This window comes from Vulpes vulpes, chromosome 7 (assembly GCF_048418805.1).
Source record: "Vulpes vulpes isolate BD-2025 chromosome 7, VulVul3, whole genome shotgun sequence".
Lineage (NCBI taxonomy): Eukaryota > Metazoa > Chordata > Mammalia > Carnivora > Canidae > Vulpes > Vulpes vulpes.
Genome location: NC_132786.1, coordinates 63,909,675 through 63,934,801, shown reverse-complemented (window position 1 = coordinate 63,934,801; position 25,127 = coordinate 63,909,675). Strand labels below are relative to the sequence as shown.

At 48.0% G+C, this 25,127-nt stretch overlaps 1 protein-coding gene across 2 annotated transcripts in view; it reads right to left on the bottom strand.

The window, feature by feature from the left end:
• CSMD1 (CUB and Sushi multiple domains 1) overlaps positions 1 to 25,127 on the bottom strand; it is a 1,871,666-nt gene that overhangs the window by 199,860 nt on the left and 1,646,679 nt on the right. For both annotated transcript variants that reach the window (XM_072763911.1, XM_072763912.1), the window contains exons 33-37: positions 24,037 to 24,132; positions 17,208 to 17,411; positions 16,152 to 16,276; positions 15,446 to 15,542; positions 5,466 to 5,570 (exon numbers count right to left, since the gene is read on the bottom strand). In XM_072763911.1, coding sequence (XP_072620012.1) covers positions 5,466 to 5,570; positions 15,446 to 15,542; positions 16,152 to 16,276; positions 17,208 to 17,411; positions 24,037 to 24,132 — 627 coding nt within the window. The remainder of the gene's footprint in view (positions 1 to 5,465; positions 5,571 to 15,445; positions 15,543 to 16,151; positions 16,277 to 17,207; positions 17,412 to 24,036; positions 24,133 to 25,127) is intronic.

Here is a 25,127-nt window from a genome sequence, read left to right as displayed (position 1 = left end):
TCTAAAAAAAAAAGAAAATCTAAACTGTAAAGTCATAACTTCTCTTGAAGTCATCAGAGATGAGGTTGCAGATACCGTGCTGATGGCAATTCCAAAGAATAGCCAGTTCCAGAAGATACAGGACATGGAAAGTATCTCTGTGACAGAATGTGGTACAAAGAGGACCAACACCTACACTTAGGAAAGAACAAAACAAACCAGCTAACATCCTGGCACACTGCAAAGTCCAGGCACCGGGCTCAAATAGCTCAAGGATCCAGACAGAGGGGTGTGTCCTTCCTTCCACAGGTGATGTAGAGAAATGTTGGGGGTAGAGCAGGAGCCTGGAGGGAGCCCCCAGACAGTATTCCCATGGAGAGAAGGGCATGGACTATCACATACTTCCCTGAACCCCTCACTTGGAAGTAACAATAGTGTTAAACTCCTAGGGAAGAGGCAGAAAAATCTGTAACCTCCAGGACACAGGAATGAGGTACTGTAGCTTGGAGAAGGTAGATGGAAAAAGAGAATCGGTATCCAGGTTGCAGAAGGAAAACCAACACGAGCTTAATGCCCTCTACAGATTCCAAGGTTACGGTCTCCTAGCACTGGGGACAGGGAGGGAGAGTGGGGATGCTGAGAACGTGGCGCCCCCAAGTGCTGACTCTCAGGGTCTGGCCTTGGCTGGAAGGGAAGAGCAGCACGGCCGATGCCAGCATGAGCCCAGCACTGAGTGACAGGTAATGGCAGTCTACTGGGAGGGGGAGAGTTTGGAAGGAGGGGAGACGACCTCTTCTGAAAACATGACTAAGGATGACTGGCAGCCAAGGTGAAGCACCACCACTGAGAAGCAGCCCTGGAACTCAGCACATGGTGCTGCGGGCTTGCCACCAGGAAAATCCAAAGTGCACTGCAAGCAGCCACAGCAACGGGACTGCAGCCAGCTCACCTGGGGGCCGAGAGGCCTCAGATCCTTAACAGCAGTGGTGTGCCCATTTCTAGGCATTAGTATCATGAAAAGCATTCTCTACCACTCGACTCAAGGTGTCCAGGTTTATTTATTAATTTATTTTTATTTATTTATTATTATTATCATTATTATTTTTTTGGTGTCCAGGTTTAAAAACGTTTTGAGACACACAAAAAAAGAAAAAGCAATCCTTTGTCTAGAGATAAAGTGACAAAGCCAGATGCAGAACATACTCACAGGATGGGGATTTTAGACAGGGATATTGAAATAACTATAAAAAATATGTTAAAGAATCTAGAGAGAAAGTTGGCATGTGCACAGAGACGGAGTAATGATTGTAGAGAGATGGTTATAGAAAAAGTCAAACGAAAATTCTATTCAGTAGGAGGATGACCCACAATATCGGAGATGAAGAGGTCTTCTAATGGGCTCCTTAGGGGAGGCGACATGGCTGGGGAAGCACTCAATGGATCTGAAGAAGGGATAGCAGCAATCACACCAACCAGAATGCAAGGGGAAAAAAGTGAATAAAAAGAAGTGAGCACAAAGAAGTGAGAAGCAACGTCCAACAGTCTAACCTACATGTGAGTGGAGTCCCTGAAGAAGCCAAAAGGGATGCGGAGGAGTCAATATTTGGGATGTCCACAGCCGAGATCTGTTTGTCACTAACAGACGATGTCGGAGCAGAGATCAGAGGATGCCAAGAATGTCAGGATGACTGGGCATCTACATGCACTCGCCCCAAGACACATCATAATTAACCTGCTGAAAATAAAATGTGGAGATAAAGTGTCGCAGAGAAAAGAGACCGTGTCTACAGACATAAGGAATAGTGGGTTACCTCTCATCATCAACTAGGAAGTGAGAAGACAAGGGAGGACACCTGCCATACTGAAAAGGAAGAAACTTTCAACCCAGACTTCTGTACCCAGCAAGATATCTTTCAAAAAATGATGGTGAAACAATGACATTTATTTTTAAAGCAAAAGCTGGGAGAATTTATTGTCATCAGAACTACACTGCAAGAAAGGCGAACGATCCTCAGACAAAAACTGGGATGAATCCAGAGACATAAAGAGCTCCAAAGATGCCAGAAGCAAAGGTGGATATAAGATATTTATTTTTCTTATTTTCTATTTACTCTAAAAGATCACCATTGTAGTAAAGTAGTAGAAATATAAAAACCAAAAGTAGTAAAAATGTTTTGTGGGCTTTATAGCAGGTAAAAATAAAATGCAAGACAACACATACCGTAAGGGATGGAAAGCAGATATTAGAAATACACACTTGTAAGGCTCTTTTACACAAAATGACATAATATCATTTGAAGCTAAGCTGTGCTAAAATACTGAAGATGTATCTTTTAAACTCAAGACAGATCATCACATTTTTAAGAGTTTTATCTAGTCAGCCCATAGTGGAGATAAATTTAAGCAATAAAAATATTCAGTTAAACCAAGAGCTGGCAGGAAAAGAGGGGAGAATCCACAAAATACAAATAAGACAAAGAGAAAGGTTCTATAACAGGGCACATGACTTCAATCTTATTACCTCTTCTCCCACCAAATCCCACTGAAGTCAATAAACCCACGTCAGATAGATCATGTGTATCAATAAACAATACGTATTTATATAGACATCTGCTCTCTTCGTGTTGACTTCCAGGGTCGCTGCCGCCATGTTGTTCCTTGGCAGCAGGTCCATGCTATGTTCCCTTAGCTCAGACTTTGTAATTTCCAGGGTAAACCGGTATCGTCACCATCTGCATACATCTTTATGGTTTCCCGATATTTTGCTAGTTTTGTTCTGTTTTGGGAGTTTGTCTGAAGAGAAGAGCCCAGAGCAAGGGTGACACCCGTGTCCTTCTACTGCGTAACAATGTCAAAGGTCCTATCCAGAAAAATGATGTAGAAGTTAGGACAGCTGGCTTGGAGAACTCATGAAGCTCTCAGTGATGCTGAGGGTTTGAGCTCCTACCCAATCACGCGAGAGAACCTAGCTCATATGTGTCAGATCAGACCTTCCTACAATCGCTTTGCAATCATTAACATTTTATAATTCATCCCTTCAAATGAAAAAAAAATGTCTGTTTTCTGTTTGGGAAATTCCTATTGGTGCTCATGCAGAATGCTGGACTGTGATGGTTACCAGGGTCTAGGGGCTCCTTCCCACTGAGGAAAGGGAAATTCCTCAGACAGCAGCTGGTGTGGACCAGCCAGAGCAGCTCTGTTTTGGGGTCCGGGCAAACCAGCACACAAGCTCCTCTATCTCCCGTGTGTCCCCACCTGCTCCTGACCCTTGGGGTCACCATCTGTAGAACATAGCAGTGCTTGCTGCCTCTCTGATAGCTCACTGGGATAGCTCACTGGGATGCTAACGTTAGGGCATACGTTAGGGCTCGGTAAAGGGCCTTCATGAAGCGTCTTGCATTCCGTGGGTCACTAGCAGTGTGACTACGGCCTGTGTTCGTCCTCCTTAAGACCCGGGCGCACCTAAAACTAGGGCTTTTTGCGGACACGTGAGTAAGGAGCTGTCACACGTTCAGAGCAGGACCTGGCATAGAGTGCTTGTGCTTTCATTGTTTTTTTTTTTTTTTAGATTTATTTATTTATTTATTCATGATAGAGACAGAGAGAGAGAGGCAGAGACAGAGGCAGAGGGAGAAGCAGGCTCCATGCACCGAAAGCCCGACGTGGGACTCGATCCCGGAACTCCAGGATTGCGCCCTCGGCCAAAGGCAAGAGCTAAACCGCTGAGCCACCCAGGGATCCCCTCGTTGTTTTTAATTATTATTTCACGGATATCAATTTTAGTGACAAATCCGAATTGCGAGGGCTGCAGATTGACATTACTTATTTTGAGGTCGATGGAAAATATGTCAACAGGTTAAAAATATTAGACAATCTTTTGGGAGCTCAATTCAACAGTCCTTAGACTGTTTGATGTTGGCCTTAATGAGATTAATTCTACAAACACATGATGTGACCCATATTTTAAACTCTGGCCCAAAGCATTAAAACAGGGAAATGAGCAGGACGTTGGGAGGACATGTAGGACACGGGAGATACGGTAATAGCTTCGGAAAACAATCCCTCAAAACAAAGGTTAACAAATGAAAACGTAGCATTATGCGTGGCTAACTAAAAAGTAAATATACTGAGTAATTAAGCGAGGCCTTGGATTTTTAAACAAGATTCATTTCAGTGAGAAATACCTTAGTCTTTCTCTCCTAATGAAGTGTATTGGTTGGGAACAAAGTGGAAAGTAGATAATTATATTGTTGAAGCTCTACGTGTACATAATAGTAACTGCAGCCTAATTATTTTACTCGCACCTCTTTTTATAAGAAATGAGTGAAAAGCCCGGAATCCACAAGATGAGTTTGAGGCAAAGAGGTAGGAGCATTCATCATTTGTAACACGGCTAAAAATATTAGTGAATTTATTAACACCGTCATAAATATGGTCGATGGTTCCCTATCTACAGATGTTCACAAAATGTATCAAAGTAGCAGATTTTTTTTCCAGACATTTCCTACATAAATAACATCCACAGTATCATTTCACACTGTCACCAAAGTAGTCCTATTCAAATAAATTGGAATAAACTTGCATACAAATGCCTGTAATAAGTAGGGAGATTTAACTGAAAGGAGAAACAGCCCTGTGGTTTGTGTCTGGTTCGGAATATTTATCATCAGCTGGAAATCGGGCCTTTCAAAAACATGCATGCATTTACATCCCAGCAAACTGTTTATCTCAATTCAAAAGATCACTTATTAAACCTGATCCATGTATTTGCTTATTTGCAGCTGCTTATTAAAGAAGATGAATATCAACATTAAGCATTTTTAGTGCTTGAAAACATGTCCTAAAATAAACCTGACGCTCATTGGAAATTCTTATTTCATTTTTGCCAGGTTTACCTGCATAATCGAACGCCAAAGAAGATTTGCGCCTTTGACCTTTGCCAACCCATTTATCAGACTATTAGCTCACTCGCACATTCATTTTTAAAAGGTTAGCGTCTCCTTCGCGATACCTCCTTCCAATTAAAATGAATAATACACGAAGCAGCCGGCGCGTGGGGCTCCGTGCTAGGTCTGCGCCGCCAGCCTCGGCGTCGAGGAGCGGAGGGGCCCGAGGACCATCATTTGTCTGGAAATTAGGATTTTCTAGGTTTCAGGATGGGAAAATGAACCTGTGCTATCACAGGGAAACCAGAAACAGAACAGACGGTCACGCTTTGTGCTTTGTGACAATTATGCCAGATACATGTGCATCTGCCAGTTACTCCAGACACTAGCGTGTGCGTCTCCTCGGGAGTTTGTTTTTTTACGATTTCATATTTCATAGAGATTTCATGTGACCCACATTCATGCAACTTTTTTTTTCATGCAACTTTTAAAGCAGTTTCTGAGCCCTAACGCTTCCCTTGGTAAAAGTGGGGGATTCAGGTTCGCATTCAGGAAGCTCCGCGGGGGACAGGGAGGCCAGGTGGGGAGAGGGGACCTTACTCTTGTATTCCAGGTGGAAGCCAGCAGCGGCCACACTGATGTCGGACTGGAAGTGCAGGTAGAGCTGGTTGGAGGTGCTGTTCAGGAGCGCAGGGACCGTGGTTCCTGCAAGACACACAGAGGCACAGGTCACACCACAGGTGCACGCGCTCCTCCCGAGAGCAGGCCGGCGGGTGTGGGTCCTGGCCTGCAGGCCCCCTCTGGGTGCCCCCGTGTCCTGGGAGCCCTGGCCTCGCCCCTGTGCACCCGGGCCTGCTCTTGTCCCATCCGGCGACGTCTCACGCTGTCTCTGCTCCCCTCCAGCTGACGGGACAGCTACGATCACACAGTGTGGGGACACACAAGGTCTTACATGGATCTTGCGCTGGCTTTTCCACGTTGCATTGTCGGTTGTTTTTGTTTTTATTTTTAAAAGATTTTATTTTTGTATTTGAGAGAGAGAAAGCACGTGCACAAGCAGGGGGAGAGGGAGAGGCGGAGGGAGGAGCGACTCCAGCTGTGCAGCGGGCCCCGGCGGGGCTCGATCCAGGCCGGGCTCACACCCTGAGCCCCAGCAGCCGGCTGTGGCCCTGCGAGCACTTTGCTAGAGCCAGCTGCGCCGAGGGTGACCGGCGTGTCAGGACGCAGATGCTGCTTCCCAGCGGAACCCCAGCGGGCAAGGGCCTAGCCTGCCTCCCCGCCACCCGCATCCTGCACCCTAGACCATCTTCGGCCACGGATTCTGCTCATAAATGTCCTTTGTAGACGGGCTGAAGGACCTGTGTCCCGGGGACTCGAGGTTTTCAGAGCTCCCCACCCACCGAGCCCGGCCCGGCAGCATTGGCCAGCGAGTCCCCAACCCCGGCCCGGGCTGGGCTGGCGGGGGAACGGTGCACACGCGGCTTGCTGACTGTGTGTGTGCACACGGCCGTGTAGACTGTTCCGGAAGCTGCAGCTCCCGAGAGCTTCAGGGCCCGCCTCCATCCACCTCCCTGCCGTCAACGGGGGCTGGCTCCCACACGGGACCCGCCCAAGAACCGCAGGTACGCAGGGGACAACGGGCCTCGGGAGTGTTGGAAGGTTCAAGCCACCTGGGGTTTGGCCTCGGGCCGACACAGAAGCCGCTTCTGGGCCCCAGGCCCGGCCCACTGCTTGGCCTGAACGCCCGAGCGCTCAGGCTCCCGGGGGACCGACGGCGGGTCATGGGCCACGCTCCCAGGAGGGCAGGCCAGACTGTGTCCCAAAGGGGCAGTCATCTTCCCGGGGAACCCCCCCGCCTGCGGGCACGCCCAGGCCACAGCAAGGGACCTGGAGGCAGGAGGAGGAAGAGGAAGTGCAGCCAAGGCCCCTGACCCCCACTGGCCGACCGAGACCCGCACACGTCCAGACAAGGCCGCCCACCAAGCCCGGGGCTTCCCCGCTCCGGTCACGCGTGTGCTGCGGGCTGCCTTTCTCACGCCGGTATCACTCTTCTGACCCAAAACCCGTTGTCTGCTCACTGTCCTACGTTCTGAGACTTTCACTCCAGCATAGTTAGCACACAGAGCTACCCTAGCCGCGGGTGTAGACTACAGGATTCCACCATCCCAGACGCGACGCGCAGCCCTGGCGAGCCTTTCAGCAGGTGCGCTGCCAGCGCCAGCCCCTTCTGCGGCCTCAGACCGTGTTCCCAAGAAGACGGCGGGATGGCAGGTCTCAGTAGCGCGGCCGCATCAGCACCCGGGGCCGCACCCGCATCCCTGCCAGCCTGCTTTCCCTGGGCCTCGGGCGCTCAGAGACATTTCCCGCTGAGCTGCTGAGTTGAATTACCCGAAACCCTTTTATTATTATTTTTTTAATTTTTAAAAAAGATTTTGTTTATTTATCCACGAGAGACACAGAGAGAGGGAGAGAGAGAGGCAGAGACCCAGGCAGAGGGAGAAGCAGGCTCCATGCAGGGAGCCCGACGCGGGACTTGATTCTGGGACCCCAGGGTCACGCCCTGGGCCGAAGGCGGGTGCTAAACTGCTGAGCCCCCCGGGGATCCCCACCTAGACCCATCAGCAGCCTTGCCCCCCAGCTTCCCGCCTGTGCATCTTCCCCCAAAGCTTGGAGAACAGCCCAGCCAAAGCCCCCACGGACGGCGCCCAGCGAACACTCCCCCGCGGTGCTCCTCGCTCGGTTCAGCTCTCCCTTCGGGCCAGGAGACCCTTGCTCACACGTTTTAACATCTATTTCCAGCCTCCGGTCCCCACAATTCAGGCGTCTGCTGCGCATTGTTTGACTTTTGCGCGTGTTCGTCGTCAGTCGCCCGGGTTCCGTGGGGTCAGAGGACCCGCATGGGCTCCCGACTGGGCGCAGATGAGCCGTGGCACTGAGAACAGCTCCATGGAGTGGCGGTGACGCTGAGGCCTGGCACGTGGTGACACGGGAGTGTGTGCGCGACGCGTTGTGAGTCCCGATCCTTCTAAACGTCATTGCTGATGGAGCAACTCACAGATCCCGTCCTGCTTGTACTTGTCACGAGATGCCACCACTCACTCTGCTGGATATTGAGGCCTCAGGTGACGCCCAGGGCACACAGGTGCATGGGTCGGGGAGCCGGGGGTGCCGTGCGGGGAGCACCCAGCCTGCGGCGGGCGGCCACCGGGCCCTCGTGGACGGGCCAGAGACGGTCTTCCCCCCACACCATGCAGCTGGGAGATTTTCTTTTTTTAGGCGTTGCCCCAGGCAGTATATTTTTGATCACATCGTTTTCCTGTGACCCAGATAGAGCAACACCGGACAAAGAAAACCAGGAAGGATACTTTCGCCCCTACGCATCAGGACGGGTATTTACTTCCCCTAATACTGATTGTCAGCCACAAACTGGTTGGAATCCTGATCTACTTTATTCGCTTATAATTTATAACCTACTTCCAAGAATAATTTTAGATGACTTACAGCATAAGCCCTAAGTATATGTGGCTGCTTGAACAGAAACAAAAAAGATTTTTTTTTTAAGATGAATTTATCCAAGAATCAGTTGATTGTTTTTCCTGAAATACGGGCCTCTGACAACTACTCCTTATGTTTCCTGGCACTCCTCCACCAACGTGTAGAACGGGTCCGACTGATTCTTTTATAGATGCTTTTTAAAGTACCATAGAAACAAAAAGTTCAAATACTGATGATGTTTTTAAAGATATTGAGATTTTATGGCTGATTTGTCATTCTTTCTGTGTAAAGTTTATAAAAACCTATTAAAATATTTCAAATCCTTTCTACGGTAAAAAAAAAAAAAAAGGTACAAATAGAGTAAAAAGCTCCCACATACTCACTCTCTCTCTCCACATTACACAATAATTGTGCCTGTTCCTCCCTCTAACTCATTTATGTGGGGATCTGTAAAATTATTTTATCCGAAACCATTTGTGAGCAAGTTGCAAACATGATGGCCCGTGTCTTGCAAAAATTCAACGTGTTCCCTTCAACAGAACATTGCGGACTCCAGAAAACGGACACGAACGCCCCAGTGTGCACCGCGCAGACTTCCCGGGGCCCCGAGACTCTGCTCTGCGGGGTCGCGGCTCCAGGACCTGACCGCGAGCCCTCGGCACCTTCGCCTGACGGTCCCCCTCGGTTTCCTCCACCCCGAGAGTCTCTTAGTCTTTCTCACGCCTTCCTCAACTTGACGCTCTTGGAAAACACAAGCACGTTTTCTGTGTGGACTGGTATTTCTCAGTTTGGGTTTGTCCGATGGTCTCAGCGACGACAGTCGTCAGCCTGAGCACTTCTGGGCGATCCGCTCCTGCTGGGTCATCCCCGAGGCTGCTCCCTGGTCTCGGGTGGGACGCGCTGGCTCGTGCAGCCCAGAGGGCCACGTGGGCCCGGCCTCCCAGCCTGGGTCGGTGGCACCGTGTGGGCGGCTAGGTCACCCCCCCCGGTCGCAGCCCCACAGCGCGGCCAGCTCTTCAGGGTGTCATCTGCCTCGACAGCGGGGTCCTCGGCACCCCAGTGCGCACCTGGGCATGCTCCCAGTGGCCTTCCCGTTAACACGCGCCAAGGGTGGCATGTGCTAGGCTTCTCCCCAGAAGTTACTACTTCCCTGCTTTCGAAGAACACACATCAAGGAGGGACACGCGCGGGCCTGAGGGCCTGTTGTTTCTGCGGAACCTCCCTGTCGGCATTGGCACCCACCCGGGCACCAGCCTCAATCATTTATTATTCTAACAGTTGCCAAGTGATGATTCTCCGATTCCACCTTCCTTCTAGGTTTACTCGTTTGTATTCCGTGACGCAAATCTCCTTTTCATTCACTCCATTTAGGTGCGTACCTACTTGCACCAGGGTGGACTCACAGATTTCTATTTGACACAGAGCGGTTCCTGGTGTATTTCTTTTCCTTCCCACCAGAGCCTCAAGAAATGACCCTTCATTTCTCCAAGAACATGGGTTCCTCTAGGGACCGATGGTAGGGAATTGATATTTAGAAGCTCAGACTGGGTCCTGGAGGGGCGCAAGTCTGCTAGGGTGCCGTTCTCTATCTGTCAAGAGACAGAGGTGCGAAACATGCACACGCACACCTACATACGACATTTTTATTGTCATGTAAACATTAAAACCACAAGTTCACACTGATACCTCTCCTTCTAATCCAATTAGCTTTCCTCATTTTTGTGACTCCTTTCCCAGACATGGAGAGGCCTGGTTCGCATTACCCTCCGTGTTACTCCCACGTCCGTGCCCAGCCTCCCAACCTGCCCAGCTGCCGCCTAGTTCGGCCTCTCTGTTCTCAGACCCGGACTCTCCCAAACAAGCCCAGCAAGCATATGGGTAAAGAGCATCAGCCGCAATGAGATCTCAAACTCCATGCCATCCCCCGCAAAATTAACTTCAACTCCCAAGTTAACACAACCCCCGGCTGTGTCCAGTGGGTCTGAAGCCATTCATCCTTCATAGCCTCAGGAGTCCGTCTGGTGGTGAATAAAGAGAAGACCCATGGCCAGAAGTAAAATGAAGCTCTGCTTTTTCAATTTGGACCAATGCCCCATAACCCTCCAAAGAAAAGGGAGCTGGGCATCACACCTATGTGGGTGAATTGTGAGGGGTGGGGGAAGCCAGTGTTTGGCTTAAATCACCCAAGGTAATTCACCCTGAAGCTTGCAGGGGCAAAGATGGAAGAGCCCTCAGATGTTCAGTCTCAGCAAAAACATAGAGAAGGAAGGGGACAGACAGGCCTTGACCGGCCTGTTAGTAGGGGGAGGAGTCCAACGAGGCCAGTGCCATTGGCCGTAATGGGTGCTCCCACACTGGGTGCTCGTTAGGTCCCCAATGCCAGGAGCAAGGGGCGTTTGTCTTTGGGAAAGCCATTGCTCTTCCCTTGGGCAACCGTAAATGAAATAACAGAGAATCCAGCAACTTCCCTATAAAACTATGCCAGAGGGACAAGATTTAAAACATTGCTTTCTCTATGGTTGCTGTATTACATAAAATCTTATACAGTAGCTCCCCTTTATCCACAGGGATATGTTCTAAGACCTCCCAGGAAATGCCCGAAACCATGGAGAGCACCACCCTCCATATGCTACGCGTTTCCCTTGACCACCCACGGCAGAGTGTGACGTATAAATTAGGCACGGGTCTCTCTCTCTCTCTCCCCCACCTCAAATAAATAAAATCTTTATAAACAACAACAACAAAAAAACCCAAAACAAAAAAAAAAAACTATATAAATCTTTGAATACTAAATTACAAAATGTAAACGGTTTGTTTAACTTCAGGAAAAAAAGCATGTTTCCATAATATATTTGGATATTGTACAATATTGTACTTTCTTTAATTAAATTGATTTTAGGCACAAAGAAATTCAACCTAAGTGGGTGGGAAAACCTATTGTCAGACCCACTCTTTCAATCTAGAGGACATATAAAACAATTGACCATGTTGTTAGATCAAATTAGATTATTTTGAATCGGATTTATTTCTTCACATGTTATTTATGAATGACTTCCTTGATCACATTACTTGCTCACTTACGTTTTTATTTAACTTAATATCAGTTTTCTTAAAAGTGTGCATCTTTGCCTATTTTGCTAAGAAAGTTGATAGCAACAAATAGCAAATTCCAGGATTATTTTTATCAGAGGAGTTTCTTAATCCAAACCTTGATACATGAAGAATCCTTATTTCCATTTTGGAAAAGAATATAGACTATGAAACAGTGACTATCTTAGAGATGGTTTAGGCTCAAATACCTCGGTATCATCCCACCTATTATAAACAATCACTTTAGCAAACTTGTATCATAAAATAATGTGATCAAAATCAAGTATTATGAACACAGAGAACACTGTTGTAAAACTTACACATCGCCTATATTTTAAGTTTTTACTTAGTAGGTCTTTAAAAAATATTTATTATTTTAAAAAATAGTTTATTTAAATTCAATTTGCCAACATATAATAAGTAGTTTTTTTTATTATTCCTTATATGTGACATCTCAGAAATCTAAAGAATCAAAATAGTGCTGTAGTCTCTGCTCACACCGTTAATATGGGGTCGTGCGTAGTAAAGGGTTGGTCTGCTCTTTGCTCCTGGTGTCTAGACAGTCATTTCTCGACCCTTGGACCATCCTGAGCGACAGGAATATCCCTAGTCACTCACGACGGGCTCCTCCAGCCACACCTGAGTTTATGGTAACTGTGATCATGATTCTGTTTGTGATAACATCCGTGCTGTATGTGGGAAGGACAACCACGTGCTTAGAGGCTTGGGGTTTCGAGCCACATGGTACCAGCCTGACCTCACAACCTCTGGGAGGCGATGGGCTGGCTGAAGATTGAGTTCAACCTCGTGGCCAGGGATTGCATTAATCATGCCTACGTAATGAAAACCCGTGAAAACGCTGGACAGACAAGCTCAGGAGAGCTTCTTGGTCAGTGATACGCAAGTGTCTGGCAAGTGACACATCCTGAGGACACGGAAGCCCCATGTGCGACCCGGTGCCGGATGGTGCCCTACGAGTCGCTCGGTTTGGCTGCTCCTGATCTGACTACTTTATAACACCCCGTATTTGCAGGCATATCGCTTCTCATGTTCTGCGAGTTAGACTAGGGATTTAGGCAAACTAAGATAAACCCCCCAGTTTTGAGCCAGTTGGTCAAGGTGTGGGTGTCCTGGAGACATTGAGCTTGGAACTGGCGTCTGAGGGGAGATAGGAAGCTGTGCCTTCAGCGCAGGAGCTGTGTGCCAATAAGTCCTGGTGATTATGGTCAGACTTGCATTGCATTGGTACTTAGGTCAAATATTTTTTAAAAGGTGGGGATTTTAGAGGGCATTTGTGATGAGCACCGAGTGACGTACAGAAGTGTCGAAGCACTAAATTGTACACTTGAAACTAACATTACACTGTGTGGTAGGTGAAAAGTAAATAAAAACTTAAAAAAACTTGTAAATGTAGCTAAAGTTATACATTTAGCCAGAGACATTGCTTACTATTAAGACGGATCCCAGTTTTGTCTTAGAAACGTAGATGCATCTTGACATCTAGCGTCTCAGTACTACTGATAGACTTAATAAATTAAAATTTGCACACATGATGTAACAGAAAAAAAAAAAAGATCTTTCCTCTTGGATAATTCTAAAAACTCAAATTAGAACAAGAAGATTGCTGTTGTTATTCTTTATCAGGCATGCAGGCGATGTGTTTACTTCTTTAATTATTATTTTCCATCACTTTTTAATAAGCCATTCTGCTAACTTTGGTCAAGCAATCACGCGACCATGTCCCGTGTACTGTCTTGTCAGTACTGTCTACGCTTGTGTGTGAACGTGTTCAAGTAACACACTCATGCCTGAAAAAATCAGGTGGAAAAAAGTAGTTCCATGTTAAATCCTTCTCTTTGAAAAATCAACCTATTCCTCACAATAACTGAGAAATATAAAATCACACATCTGAGGCTAGGTTCACATAGAGCAGTTATTCAAGAAAAAGTTTAATACAGGCTGAGCTACATTAATTGATAAATACAAGAATTTATCTGGACAATGAAATTTAAACTTCAGGAAAAAAAAGGCAAAACACATGCTTTGTAAGCAAGTTTTACTTAATAAAAGAAAATATATTTATAGGACTGTCCTGTACTTACTGAAAAAAGTCCACAGACCCTTGTGGTTCAAACCTATGTCGTTCAAGGGTCACCTATAAAAAGACACTGGCCCCAAACCGCAGGGCTCTGTTGTCTGGAGCATTTCTTCTCCTTTTGATTTATCTGCTTGTATTTTACTAATCTGTTAACATATTTTACTTTTTCCTAGGTATTTTATAATATCAGTTAAGATCTTATTACTCTCCCAAATCCCAGAAAAATATTACTTTTGACCTCCTTTATCATCCAACACCTACCTGTCATGCTGCATATTTGCCAAAAGTCATAGATATCTTTAGTTTACATGATTATCATTTTTATATATTATTAAAATATATTTTATTACAACTCTTATGTTTTGCCATCTGCATGCAGATTTTATTTTATTTACGTAATTAATTTTTATATTTATTTATTTATTCATTTATTCATTCATTCATTCATCCATGAGAGACACAGAGAGAGGCAGAGACACAGGCAGAGGGAGAACCAGGCTCCCTGTGGGGAGCCCAATGCAGGACTTGATCCCAGGACCCTGGGGTCACACCCTGGGCAGAAGTCAGATGCTCAACCACTGAGCACTCAGGCGTCCCTGCATACAGATTTTAAACCATTTTGTTACTGTTCCTATTTTTAGGGGCTGAGATTTTGTTTATTCCTAAGAAGAAATTTGGTACTTGATACGTGTAGTAGGTACCTACAATAATCACTCGCTAAGCTAGACTTTTACAAGCGCTATCTGGTGAGGGGCGTGAGCGAAATTACACAGTAAACTGGCATTTTACTGCACCAACTCTAAGTGACCACATAAAACTATGGTTGTATTTGCTGATGTCCAGACACAGGATCTCTGGAGGGACTAAGCAGGGGTGTGATTAAGTTGTGAAGGGCCCGTTTGCCATCCATTCTGTGGCCAACCTGCTGAGCAGCCGCAGACTAGAGATGTCTGGAAATGCAGCCCAGAGAAGCTTACAACAAAGTTCAGGCCGGGGGACAAAAGGAGGGGATCGGTGGGATGGGGATAGTCCTAGAAAAGCTATTATTTTTCTGTGAATCCGGGAGGATACTAAAATGTGTCAATGTCTGTTCGTCAGTGGTTTAACACAAGAGCAACAATCGTGCTCCGTGCAGAGTGCTCTTTGGGGGACTCAGCCTGGCCTCTCAGTGACACGTGCTGACTGTGACGATGACGGAAGTAAAGGGGATGGCGGCGACGGTGACAGCTAATCTGTTGGGAATTCTGATCTGTTCACTCTCTACAGGGTGGAAGAGGCAGGGTGACCTGCCAGGATAAAGAAAGGGAGGACGGAGCTGAATAGCACTGCTCTTGGCAAAGGTGAGGGCGGAGCTGCCAAGGCCAGTTTGGAAGCAATTTCTGTGGCGGTGGCAGATGAAAGAAAGAGCAAGGAAGGGCTGCATGGCCGCCAGCACCGTGCTCATCCAGTGGCTCATGAGGGCGGCAGCATCTGCGGTAAAGGGTTGAGATTACCTGCGACTCTGATGGACCAAAGCACCGCCAAGTTCAGGCCTAAATGCCCCCAAATGCAGAGTGCAACTTTCCTGGATTGCCTAGTCTAGGGCTCCTCTCCTCCTGGAACCTGAGATCCACTGGCGGCTGCACCCCCACCTTCCGTTACTACCCCTGGATCCCTTGTCCCCGGCCTCTGCCTGTCGCCTGCCCACACTCTGCTTCCCACTCCTTCCAGCAGCCCCCTCACTCTGTGGGAACAAAGCTGACTCTCGGCGCACCTCTCAGGGTTTCAACACTCACCAACCTATTATGGGTATGATTATGTTCTGTAGGAAAACACCTGCATTGAGTGTTTCCTTGCTGTTGTCTGTTAGTGTTTGATGATTCTGGTTCACAAACGCTGGGAGCTGGTGTCGTCTTACCTGAGAAACTTCCCAGCCTGGGTGCAGTCATGTCCCCGCCATCGTAAATCTCCAGGGAGTCCCAGTTCTGCTCGGTGGCAAAACTGATCACTTGGATCTAGCAAACAACGGTACTTGGTTAATATGTATTTTTAGTTTAAAGAAATTAGCCTGATCATGTGGGGTTTCTTGTGAAAACTTAATATATGCCCATAAGAAAAAGGTAAAACCAAGGAGAATAAGACATGCAAAGATATTTGAAAATTTCTACAAATGGTACTTTTCACAGCTTTTACCCTAAAACTCTATTATTGCTATTCCAAATATGGAAATGTGATTAGAAACACATTATAGAAGCAGTAGGAAAAGAGAACAGGTTATGGTTTAAGTGTTTATAATAACCAATGCATAATGATTAAAGCAAATAACCAATGCAAAAATAAGATAAACTAATGCAACAAATAAAATAACCAATGCAAAAATAAATAAAATAAGATAAAATAACCAATTCAGAAATAAATAAAATAACCAATGCAGAAATAAATAAGATAAGATAAAATAAAATAACCAATTCATAAATATATGAAATAAAATAAAATAAAATAAAATAAAATAAAATAAAATAAAATAATAAAATAACCAATGCGAAACAGAAACCATGCACGGGAAGCAAGCACTTCCTGGCCAAGCCCCGTGCATTCCGGCCCTGTGGGCGTGAGGGGCTTACCTGAATTCCTGATCCCTCTGTAACTATGATTTTCCAGATACAGTTTAAGTTGTTACCATATGGTTCTGGGTAGCCAGGGGATAAAATGGTGCCTCTGCGCTGAGTGAAATTGCCACTGCAGGGGACTGAAAGACAAAACCGTATCTCGTAAAAATAGAGTACAGAGAAGGACAGCCTTAAGTCGGTGCCGAGTTTCCTTGCCGTGTGATCAGATATTAAGAGACGCTTTACAGGGAGTGTGGTCCTTGACAGGGATGGCACTGGCAGCCCAGGTGCACGTTCGCCCGTTCCCTTGTGAACTCGCACTGTCGCTGATCGTTTCCCGCCGTCCTCCCAAGTTATGGAACTGGCGTCTAAGAGTAAATCTCCCCAAGCTCCCCCACAAGGGGCTGTGCCTAACACTGGCATCTCTGACGTGAATCCTGTTTAGAATAATTTTATCCGTGTGATTTAGGGAGCTTTGCAGAGCATTGTCTTCTATACCCAGACTCGCATCTCCCAAGGATATTAGTGGGATTTATGAGCAAATCCAGAGAGGAGAAGAGATGCTGAAAATGTACAAATGAATGCAAGAGCTAATCGTGACTGTTGCACTGCAGGGCCTTACACGGAACGAAGCAAATAAACTATAACTAACAACGGCATTGTTATTCGGGCTGCGTTAACCTATTACTTTTCAATCCTTCATCAGCCCACATTTATTAAAAGGACATCACACAAGATAGCAAATCAACATTATAATGATTCTTCCCCAAAATGAAATTATGTTCTACACCCACGGTGTTGAGAGCTAATGGCCTACTTAATAAGTATGGGGAAAGGAAACATGTTTCACACTCGTTAATCTAATGAGTTGTTTCGTGAAACACGGTAATCTTTAGGGTTTAGCTGCTGCTCAATTATTTCAGATAAAATGCGTTGCTCTGTAAGGAGGTCCGGGGGATGACCAGGCGGTGGAGACGGGGCAGGAGCACTGAAAAGCAGCTCTTCGTCCGGCTGCGAGGCTGGGCTGGACAGCCTGGCGAGGGTCATCACACCTGCTGGACACACGCTTACCTATGCAGCTCGGGATCGTGTCGTTCCACTGAGCTAGAGCGTTGGGCACGGACTGGCAGCGGATGGCAGTGGAGCCCTGGAGGAGGTACCCCGGGTTACACTCGAATCGGACAATCGAGCCCGCCGAAAACTCGGAGCCGATTCTCCTTCCGTATCTGGGCTCGGGGATGGAGCTGCACTGGGTATCGCTGGTTCGAGGAACCGCTAGAAGCAAAGCACACAACACAGCCCCTGTCTCTTCACTGGGAAGCAAAATATTTCCTTGGAAGTTGAGTTGAGTCCAGAGAGAGTTGATGTTAATATAGGAATTAATAACACCTTCTGCAATTTCTAGAGGGATGATTTGGGTGCCCTCCCCTCATCTGCATTTCATCCTCTTACCAGCCCCAAGGACCGCCTTATAGTCTCATTCCAGACGAGGAAAACGTGGCATACGGAGCATGAGTACCTTATGAGAATTGAGTGATATTCAGGCAATTAAAATTAATTAAGCACCCAAATCACTGTGCTCATGATAATGAGGTGACTGAGGATTGTACTTATTCTCAAAGACCTTGGAGTCTAGCGAGCACACGATGGCTATTGTGACGCAATGACAAAATTAAAAATGGAACTACCGTATGACCCGGCAACCTCACTTCTGGGTGTATATCCAAAAAAATATTAGAATCAGCACCTCAGAAAGAGATCTCTCTGGCCTCACGTTCACTGCAGGATGATTTCCCAAGCCATGGAAACAACCTGCGTGCCCATCGACGGATGAAGGGATAGGGAAAATGTTTTATATCCATGCAATGGAATATTATTTAGCCTTAAAAAAAGAAAGAAATTCTGCTGTTTTCAATGACACGGACGTTCCTCTATCTCCCGATAATAGTCAAGATGACCCGCCCCACCGGGCTCCCTGCCGGCACCCGGTCTGAAGCAAAGTCATGCCGCCTGCAGTCCTGTCCCAATCACGCAGCACAAACCTCAACCCCATAACCAGCCCCTCCTGGAACTTTCCCTTGGAGACGTCTCAGGGTCTCCTTGGCATGTGGCCCTCAGCGAGGCGGCCGGTAGAGACCCAAGCTTGTCTGATTACAGGTGTGTCCTTCCGGTCGTTGGGTGGAAGGCGCAGGCAGGTGAGCCTCCAGCCAGGACGGGGCGATGCATCTATTTGGGTTGTTCATTGGAATTCACTATCCGTGGGAGATTTATCTGTTTATCCGAAGGGCAGGGACAAAATTGGAAAAATGCTTCCATCGCCAAAGACGTCCCGTATGCCAAAGCGACTCTTCGAGGACCAGATCCAGCAGGCGGGCACCGGAAGCTCCATGGAACTCGGCGCGTCTCTCGTCCCCAGGACCTCCTCTCTCCTTCGGTGTGTGCGTCGCCTCCTTGCACCGAGCGGCCTTCTGCGAGAATGAGCTCCTACGCTCCACTGCTCCCCGGCGATCCTCTGTGTTGGCACTGCTCTCCCTAAGGGGCTGGCGTCGGGCTGGGGATCGAGCCCGAGCAGGGACAGACGCCACCAGGGAACCGCGGCCCGGCAGGCAGGCCTGTGGAACGGAGGCCGCAGATGGTTCCCACCAAACCGCGCCCGAATCCAGCGCTCAAGTGTTGGCCATCGGGAGGCCAAGTGCACGACATCATATACCAGCAGCCGCAGGGTAAGCGGTTCAGGATACATCATCCGAAAGGCTCTTTTTTTTTTTTTTTTTTTTTGATGACTAAAAACAGAATGCAGAATAACTATGATATGATAACAAAAGATCGCTTAGAACTCCTACTTGTTGGGTTTCTAAATCTGAGGATGCCCATTACAGTCGAACAAGCCGCATGAGAGCAAAAAGGAAATGGACGAAAAATATCCCACGGAGGCTTCAAATCCCAAGAATTGTTTTCAACAAACTGGAGAAATATCCCTCCAGGGGCAACTTTTCTACTTGCCCTGACTTACAGGGAAGGCAAAGGCTCCTCACTGACGTAGGTGGGCTCGCACGCGGGGGCCTGGGGTGCAGGGGCCCGTGCGTGGCGACAACCGCACCGTCAGGGTCATTTGGACACATGCCACCATCGAGCCTTTCTTCATGAATTTCAAAATTTTCACTTTTTAAAGGGAAATAATAATGAGCCCCAAACACCTGCATTTGGATGAAATTGTGAAGGATGGTTTTTAGAGGAAGGGGCTTCCGAAGTGAGGACACCAGCTGTGAGTCTGCAACGGGGGCCAGAAGCGAGCAGAGCCCTCAGGCCAATGGCTGCCCCAGGTCTGGGGGCGTCATACCGTGTGTGGCTCCTGGTGGTGTCGCCCGCCCTCGGGTCCTGCCCCTGTCCTGGATGCTCCAGGAGCCGTGGACGGATGTTCGATCCTCTGTGCTCATCACCCTCTACCTTGTAGCAAAGTCGCACCTGCTGTGAAGTGGAACTGAAATCCACGCGGTGGAAAGCCGGCAAGGATGAGGTCAGCCTGGAGGAGGAGGCAGTGGGCAGAGGGGTGACGGCCCGGGGCAGGCCTCCCAGCCTCCCGCACATGCACAGAAAGGGCACCCGTGGTAGGTCCGCCGCCCTCCCCCCGCCAACGCCCTCAGCCCAGGTCTGCACACGGGGCTCCCTCACGGCTCCTCTATCTGAGCAGGTGCAACAACAGCAACAGCCATAATAATAACGAACCCGGATGCACGTAGCAACCACTTGCCAAGCCTACGCGAGGCAGTCCTGGTGTCACTCAGTGACAGGGGACATTTCCCTTTCTCAAAATCACTCGGTTTGGTGATGACAGGCCACGACCAGTCGGTGATTTCAAACACCGTCGCCGAACGACGAGCACAACCTTGTGCTCATTCGTCTGTGTAAAGCAGTGTGCGCTTTATAGACTTTTTATACAAAATGTGAATTTCTTAGGACTGGAAAACCTTATACTTTATGCCTTCTAACGGGAGACGAGGCCCGGGGAAGACCACTAAGGACGTGCAGGTACCTGCCAAGGAAGGGCCTCGAGCAAAGGAGACTTCAGTGTGGATTTTTCCTTCCCAAACCTGGAAAACGCACTTCCACGTTTCTGGGTGGTTGATCGGTTCATTTGGAAGCTCAGGAGAGGGAGCGTTGCCCCGGGACGATCTCAGAACAGGAAAGGCCGAGCCCGTGCATCCGGGCGGCAGGAGGCGGGTGAGGGGGGCTGGGGGTGAGCGTCACGGGTCCCGCGGTCCCCTCAGCCAATCTGACATGGGGCGGCCGGGACTGGGCACCCGCCGGCCGTGGGAAGTCGTGCACGGTGCAGAGGCTCAGTATTAAGACGTGGCCTCCTTTCCCCCTTGAAGCATCCAGTAAGTCCCGCCTGATGCACCGAGCTTGGCGGGAATGAGTTACTTCGAGGGAGCGTAAAGCAGAGTCGGCTCCACGGGCAATGCATAGGGGAACGGATGAGGTGTCCCCACAGCCCCGCGGCCGGGCCTGAACAGACGCCGTGAGAGATGGTGTCACCGGGTCCTGCCCCAGGCACCGGCTGGGCTCCTGCTGCTCCGGTGCTACTGCTCTAAGGTCACAGGGAGCCCACAGGGCAATGAAAGCCGCACAGCAGAGCCGGGAGGGGCCTCTGAAGCCCAAGGGATCGCGCTGCGCTCAGTTTGCTAAGAAGCAGCAGGCCGTCGCCCCGGGCCGGGTTTCCTAGGATGACGGGAATTTTGATTTTCTCGTTGATCTAAGATACGTTGACTTCGGGGCTGATGCATGTTGGTGGAATGGCATCGTGCATCCCACTGTGCAGACCCACCTACCGACTGTGGTCCCACCAGCCTGGGTCTGGGGGCTGGGGCAGCGCACGGAAGCCCGGCAGCCCTAGGGCCGGGCGGAGGGGCGGCGGCGACCTCCTCCTGGGGGCCTCACGGGAGGCCCAAGGAGCTACTGGAGGAGCAAGGGGTGCTCCTGCCTCCATGGAAGGGTGCTGCTGCAGGACACGGGCTGCGGAGGCCGGGCCTGGAGCCCAAGTGCGGGACCGTCACAGACTCCCTGCAGGGGAGTCCCTGAACCAGTGTTCCTGGGAGGTTCTCACGTCGTCGTTTGCCCCTAGATCCACCGGACGGGCACAGAGCGAGGCAGGCACCTGCTGAGTCAAGGGGGGGCCGCTGCCCGAGGAGGACCGACGCCTGAGCCACCTGCTGGAAGAGGCGCTCCTCTGCTGCTCAACACACGGCGCCCCGCTCGTCTCTGCCCACGCTGTGCTTAGACGCCTGGTGACCTGGGCATCGAGCAGGCTGCTCCATCCCTGAGGACGTGACGTCCTCGGGCATCGAGTTCAACAGCATCGAGCAGCCGAACGAAGCTCCTCACGGGTGCTGAGTCCTCACTGACCAACCACCGCAGAGGAGCTATTTGAAGCGCTGTATTATGGGGGGGGGTCCCCCGATCAGCCTTCTCTGGGGCGCGCCTGGGCTCTGATCACCGTCTTCCAAACACGCCCCTCTACCTCTAAGTCGCGTGGAAAGCACATGAGAAGGAACAGAGGCGTACGTTAATTGGGACACTGTAAATAAATGAATAATAATAATAATAAAAAGCCTTGCTACGTCCATTGAACCAGGGCGGCACGGAGGGCCGGGCACAGGGCAAGACACAGGGGTCCTGGCCTCCTGCACCCCCGGCCACTGCCCACTGGCCACAGGGGTCTCCAGCAGCTCCTGGAGACACAAGTTCGGTCGCCGGGACTGGAGACGCCGTCCTCATGGACGCCAGGAGGGGCCTGTGCAATTTTAAGTTTGAATAACGTATAAAGGGATGAAGCCATCAGTGTTACACACTTTCCAGGAAGTGTTTTTCTTTCTTTTTCTATTTCCCCAGGAAGTGGGGTTCTATAACAGATCGCGCGACGTTTTCTTGGCTTCCGTGCAACGTTCAAGTCAACTTTCCATGTGTATTGAAGACTTCCCCGGGGGCTCCTGAGTGACTTATAAGTTGCATTCATGATTCTAGCTCTTTACTTCCAAAGGATTTAGCTTTGATAAAAAGACATCAATTTTTTTTTTTTTTTTTTTGCTTAAAATTACTGCAGGAACAAAGCAAGTGAAGGAGGTATAATGAGACTTTGTAAAATGGTGAGGATGTTGGAGTCCTTATATATTAAAGATGAGGAAAACATATTCCTTCTATAAATGGTTTTTTTTCTTTCCACTTTTCTGTTTTTATTCACTGTAATGGTAATGTGTCACTTGAAACCAGGAAACGTATTTTTTAAATCATGACTTCTGACGATGACATTTGTCAACAGGATAGGCACGGGGTCATTTCCCTCAAGTATTTTATTTGATCATCTGAATGATTTTCTAATCCTTATAAAAAAAAATCAAAGAACACCCCTTATGAAGACAGATAATGTCAGCAACTTGAAGTTCTCTGGGATAAAATATGTACTTAAACCAAGTGGTCCAGTTTATTTATATGTCACCCCAACTCATCTTGGTTTGTAAATTGGCTTCTGCAAAATAACATACAATTATTTACAGAAAAGTAGGAGGGGGTAAGAGGTAAGTTGCCTACATTGGCCGCTGTCCAATGAAGTCCATTAAAAATATTGCTTTAATTGTTTATATTTTAAGAAAAGGCACAATTTAGGACAATGCACCTAATTTTAACTCAGTAGCAACATCATTCAAGCAATTGCCACTTACACTGGGTTAGAGACTCTCCTCCTGCGGCTTTCCCGTCAGATTTTTCCTACTCCTTTCTCATCGTTTTTTAAGCCATCTTATCACGGAACACTGAAGAGGTTTTATGGTGAAATATTTTATACTTTATTAAATAATTATTTTATAATTTATGGGTTTTATGAAAATATTTCAAGGGCTTGGAATTTGCAGTGTGAGAGTATTATCGACATTATAAATGAAATTACATATTATTTTCCATAATATATATTTTTATAAACATGATGCCATCGAGCATGTTTTCTGAAGTCTCTGTTAAAGGCCAGAGACACTGCTAGGAAGAGATCGTCCTCCACTTCTGAAGAAAATATTTAAGAGCAGTGAGTAATCTCTCCAGCCTCAAGCAAAACTGAGACCTAGAAAAACTTAAGTATTTCTCCTTTTTTTGGAATACACAGTTTGTCTCTGCAGATGGTAATCTCTGTCACACTTCAAGCTCCACAGCCAATTCTAAGTTTACCCAGAGACCCTCTCTGTGCTTCCGAAACTGTATAAACAGTTTATATATATTTTTCAAGTTCATGTAATGAATATTGCAAGATAAAGGTAAACTAGAAATAGGGGGAAAAATCCTCAAAAAAATTTTTTTGAAGAAACTTTGTGCCATCTTAAACATTTTGAATAAGCTCCAGTTTCACAAATAAATATAAAGGAGTCAAAGTGCCAAGAGTTAATGGAATGCAAACAAATTAAAAATAGGTATTTAGGCGGATGAGAGCTCGGATGGTATTTGGGGTTTTGTTTGATTTTGTTAAGTTGCTTTTTTAAGTAGTTTTCACAGGAAGATTTGGAAATGACTAATGTGGTTTAAAGGTACTTTATTGAAGCAGTTCCTGAAACCTCAACTATGACACACTTTGCCTAATTCCACAAAATATTATGACGTATGTGAAATCCTTTTGCTAAAGGTGAAGTGCTATACAGAGGGGATTTGTGTTTCCTGATGATGCCTCATCCAGACGAATGAGCTGTTACTGTGTCTTTGTAGTAGAAATATCATATTTCAGCATCAAAAAAGGTGATGATTTTTATCAAATCGTTTCATCATCAATATAGGACTACCCTCAACTTCCCAAATATCAGAAAAAAATCCAAGCCAGCCCCGCAGCTCAGATCCCGCTACCGCTCAGCCGCGTGCCGCACCTTACCTTGGTAAACGAAGTGGAAGCCGCGGGCCGACGCGCCGCTCTTGGCGCTGAACCGGAGGAGAATCTGGTTCGAGGTCGCCAAAGGCAGCGTTTCACCTAAGGGAGAAAGCAGAGGACACTCGTGGGAAGGACAGGCCACACCTGCCGCGCCGGAGGACGGTATTGCTGGGAACTGATGATGAACCCGGAATTTCGCATTTAGCTGTTGGACTTTTACCGACTCCCCCTCGGGCTTAGGGCCCGGAACACCGCTTCCGCCAAGATTTTAAAACTGCTCTTGTCTATTCGTTCTGCCACGACGTCACTTTGACGACCGTGGCCTTCATGCCTTCCTCTGAGGCTGGCTCTGCTAGGGGTCAGCCGACGCCGTGGGAAGTCGGGGAGTCAGACCCATCGCGGACTCAGCATCAACTTTATTTGACGATGACTTGCTAGGATTCTACTGAAATTGAGCAAGTCTGAATCCAAGGTCGATCTCAAAAATACTAAAGCATTCAGGAAAAAATAAAAACTAATGAAACGGTATTTCCACCTTTGACAGTAGCGCCAGGCCACAGGAACGACCCCTGTGCGTGCTGCCGAGGGGCACACGGGCGGCCTTGGGGCTCCCCAGGTGAATCTGTCCCTATGGACCAGGATTTTAAATCTGTATCTTGTGATGCATTTCAAGACATCACATCAGTGGACGTTGGCAGAAAATAGCAAGACATGGGTCTCAAGACCCTTGGCTCGTGATGGGAAATCATCCAATACCAACCTTGGTCGGCAAGATTCTGTGACGCACACGTCGACTCTAACTGGGTCAATGGTGAGAAGACATCGGTAGTACGAACCCTGCTGCGTACTCAAGTGCGTACTATTCACCACTAAAACTGATGCCTTCTGGTGAATATCCATGTTTTTTGATAGGGAAAGACTCCACATGTGCTTTTAAATAAAAGTACAGCACAGGGGAGCCTGGCCGGCCCTGTTGGTGAAGCGTCTGCCTTGGGCGCAAGTCGTGACCCTGGGGTCCCAGGTCGAGCCCCACGTCGGGCCCCCTGCTCAGCGGAGAGTCTGCTCCTTGCTCCGACCCTCACCCCACTCACCCC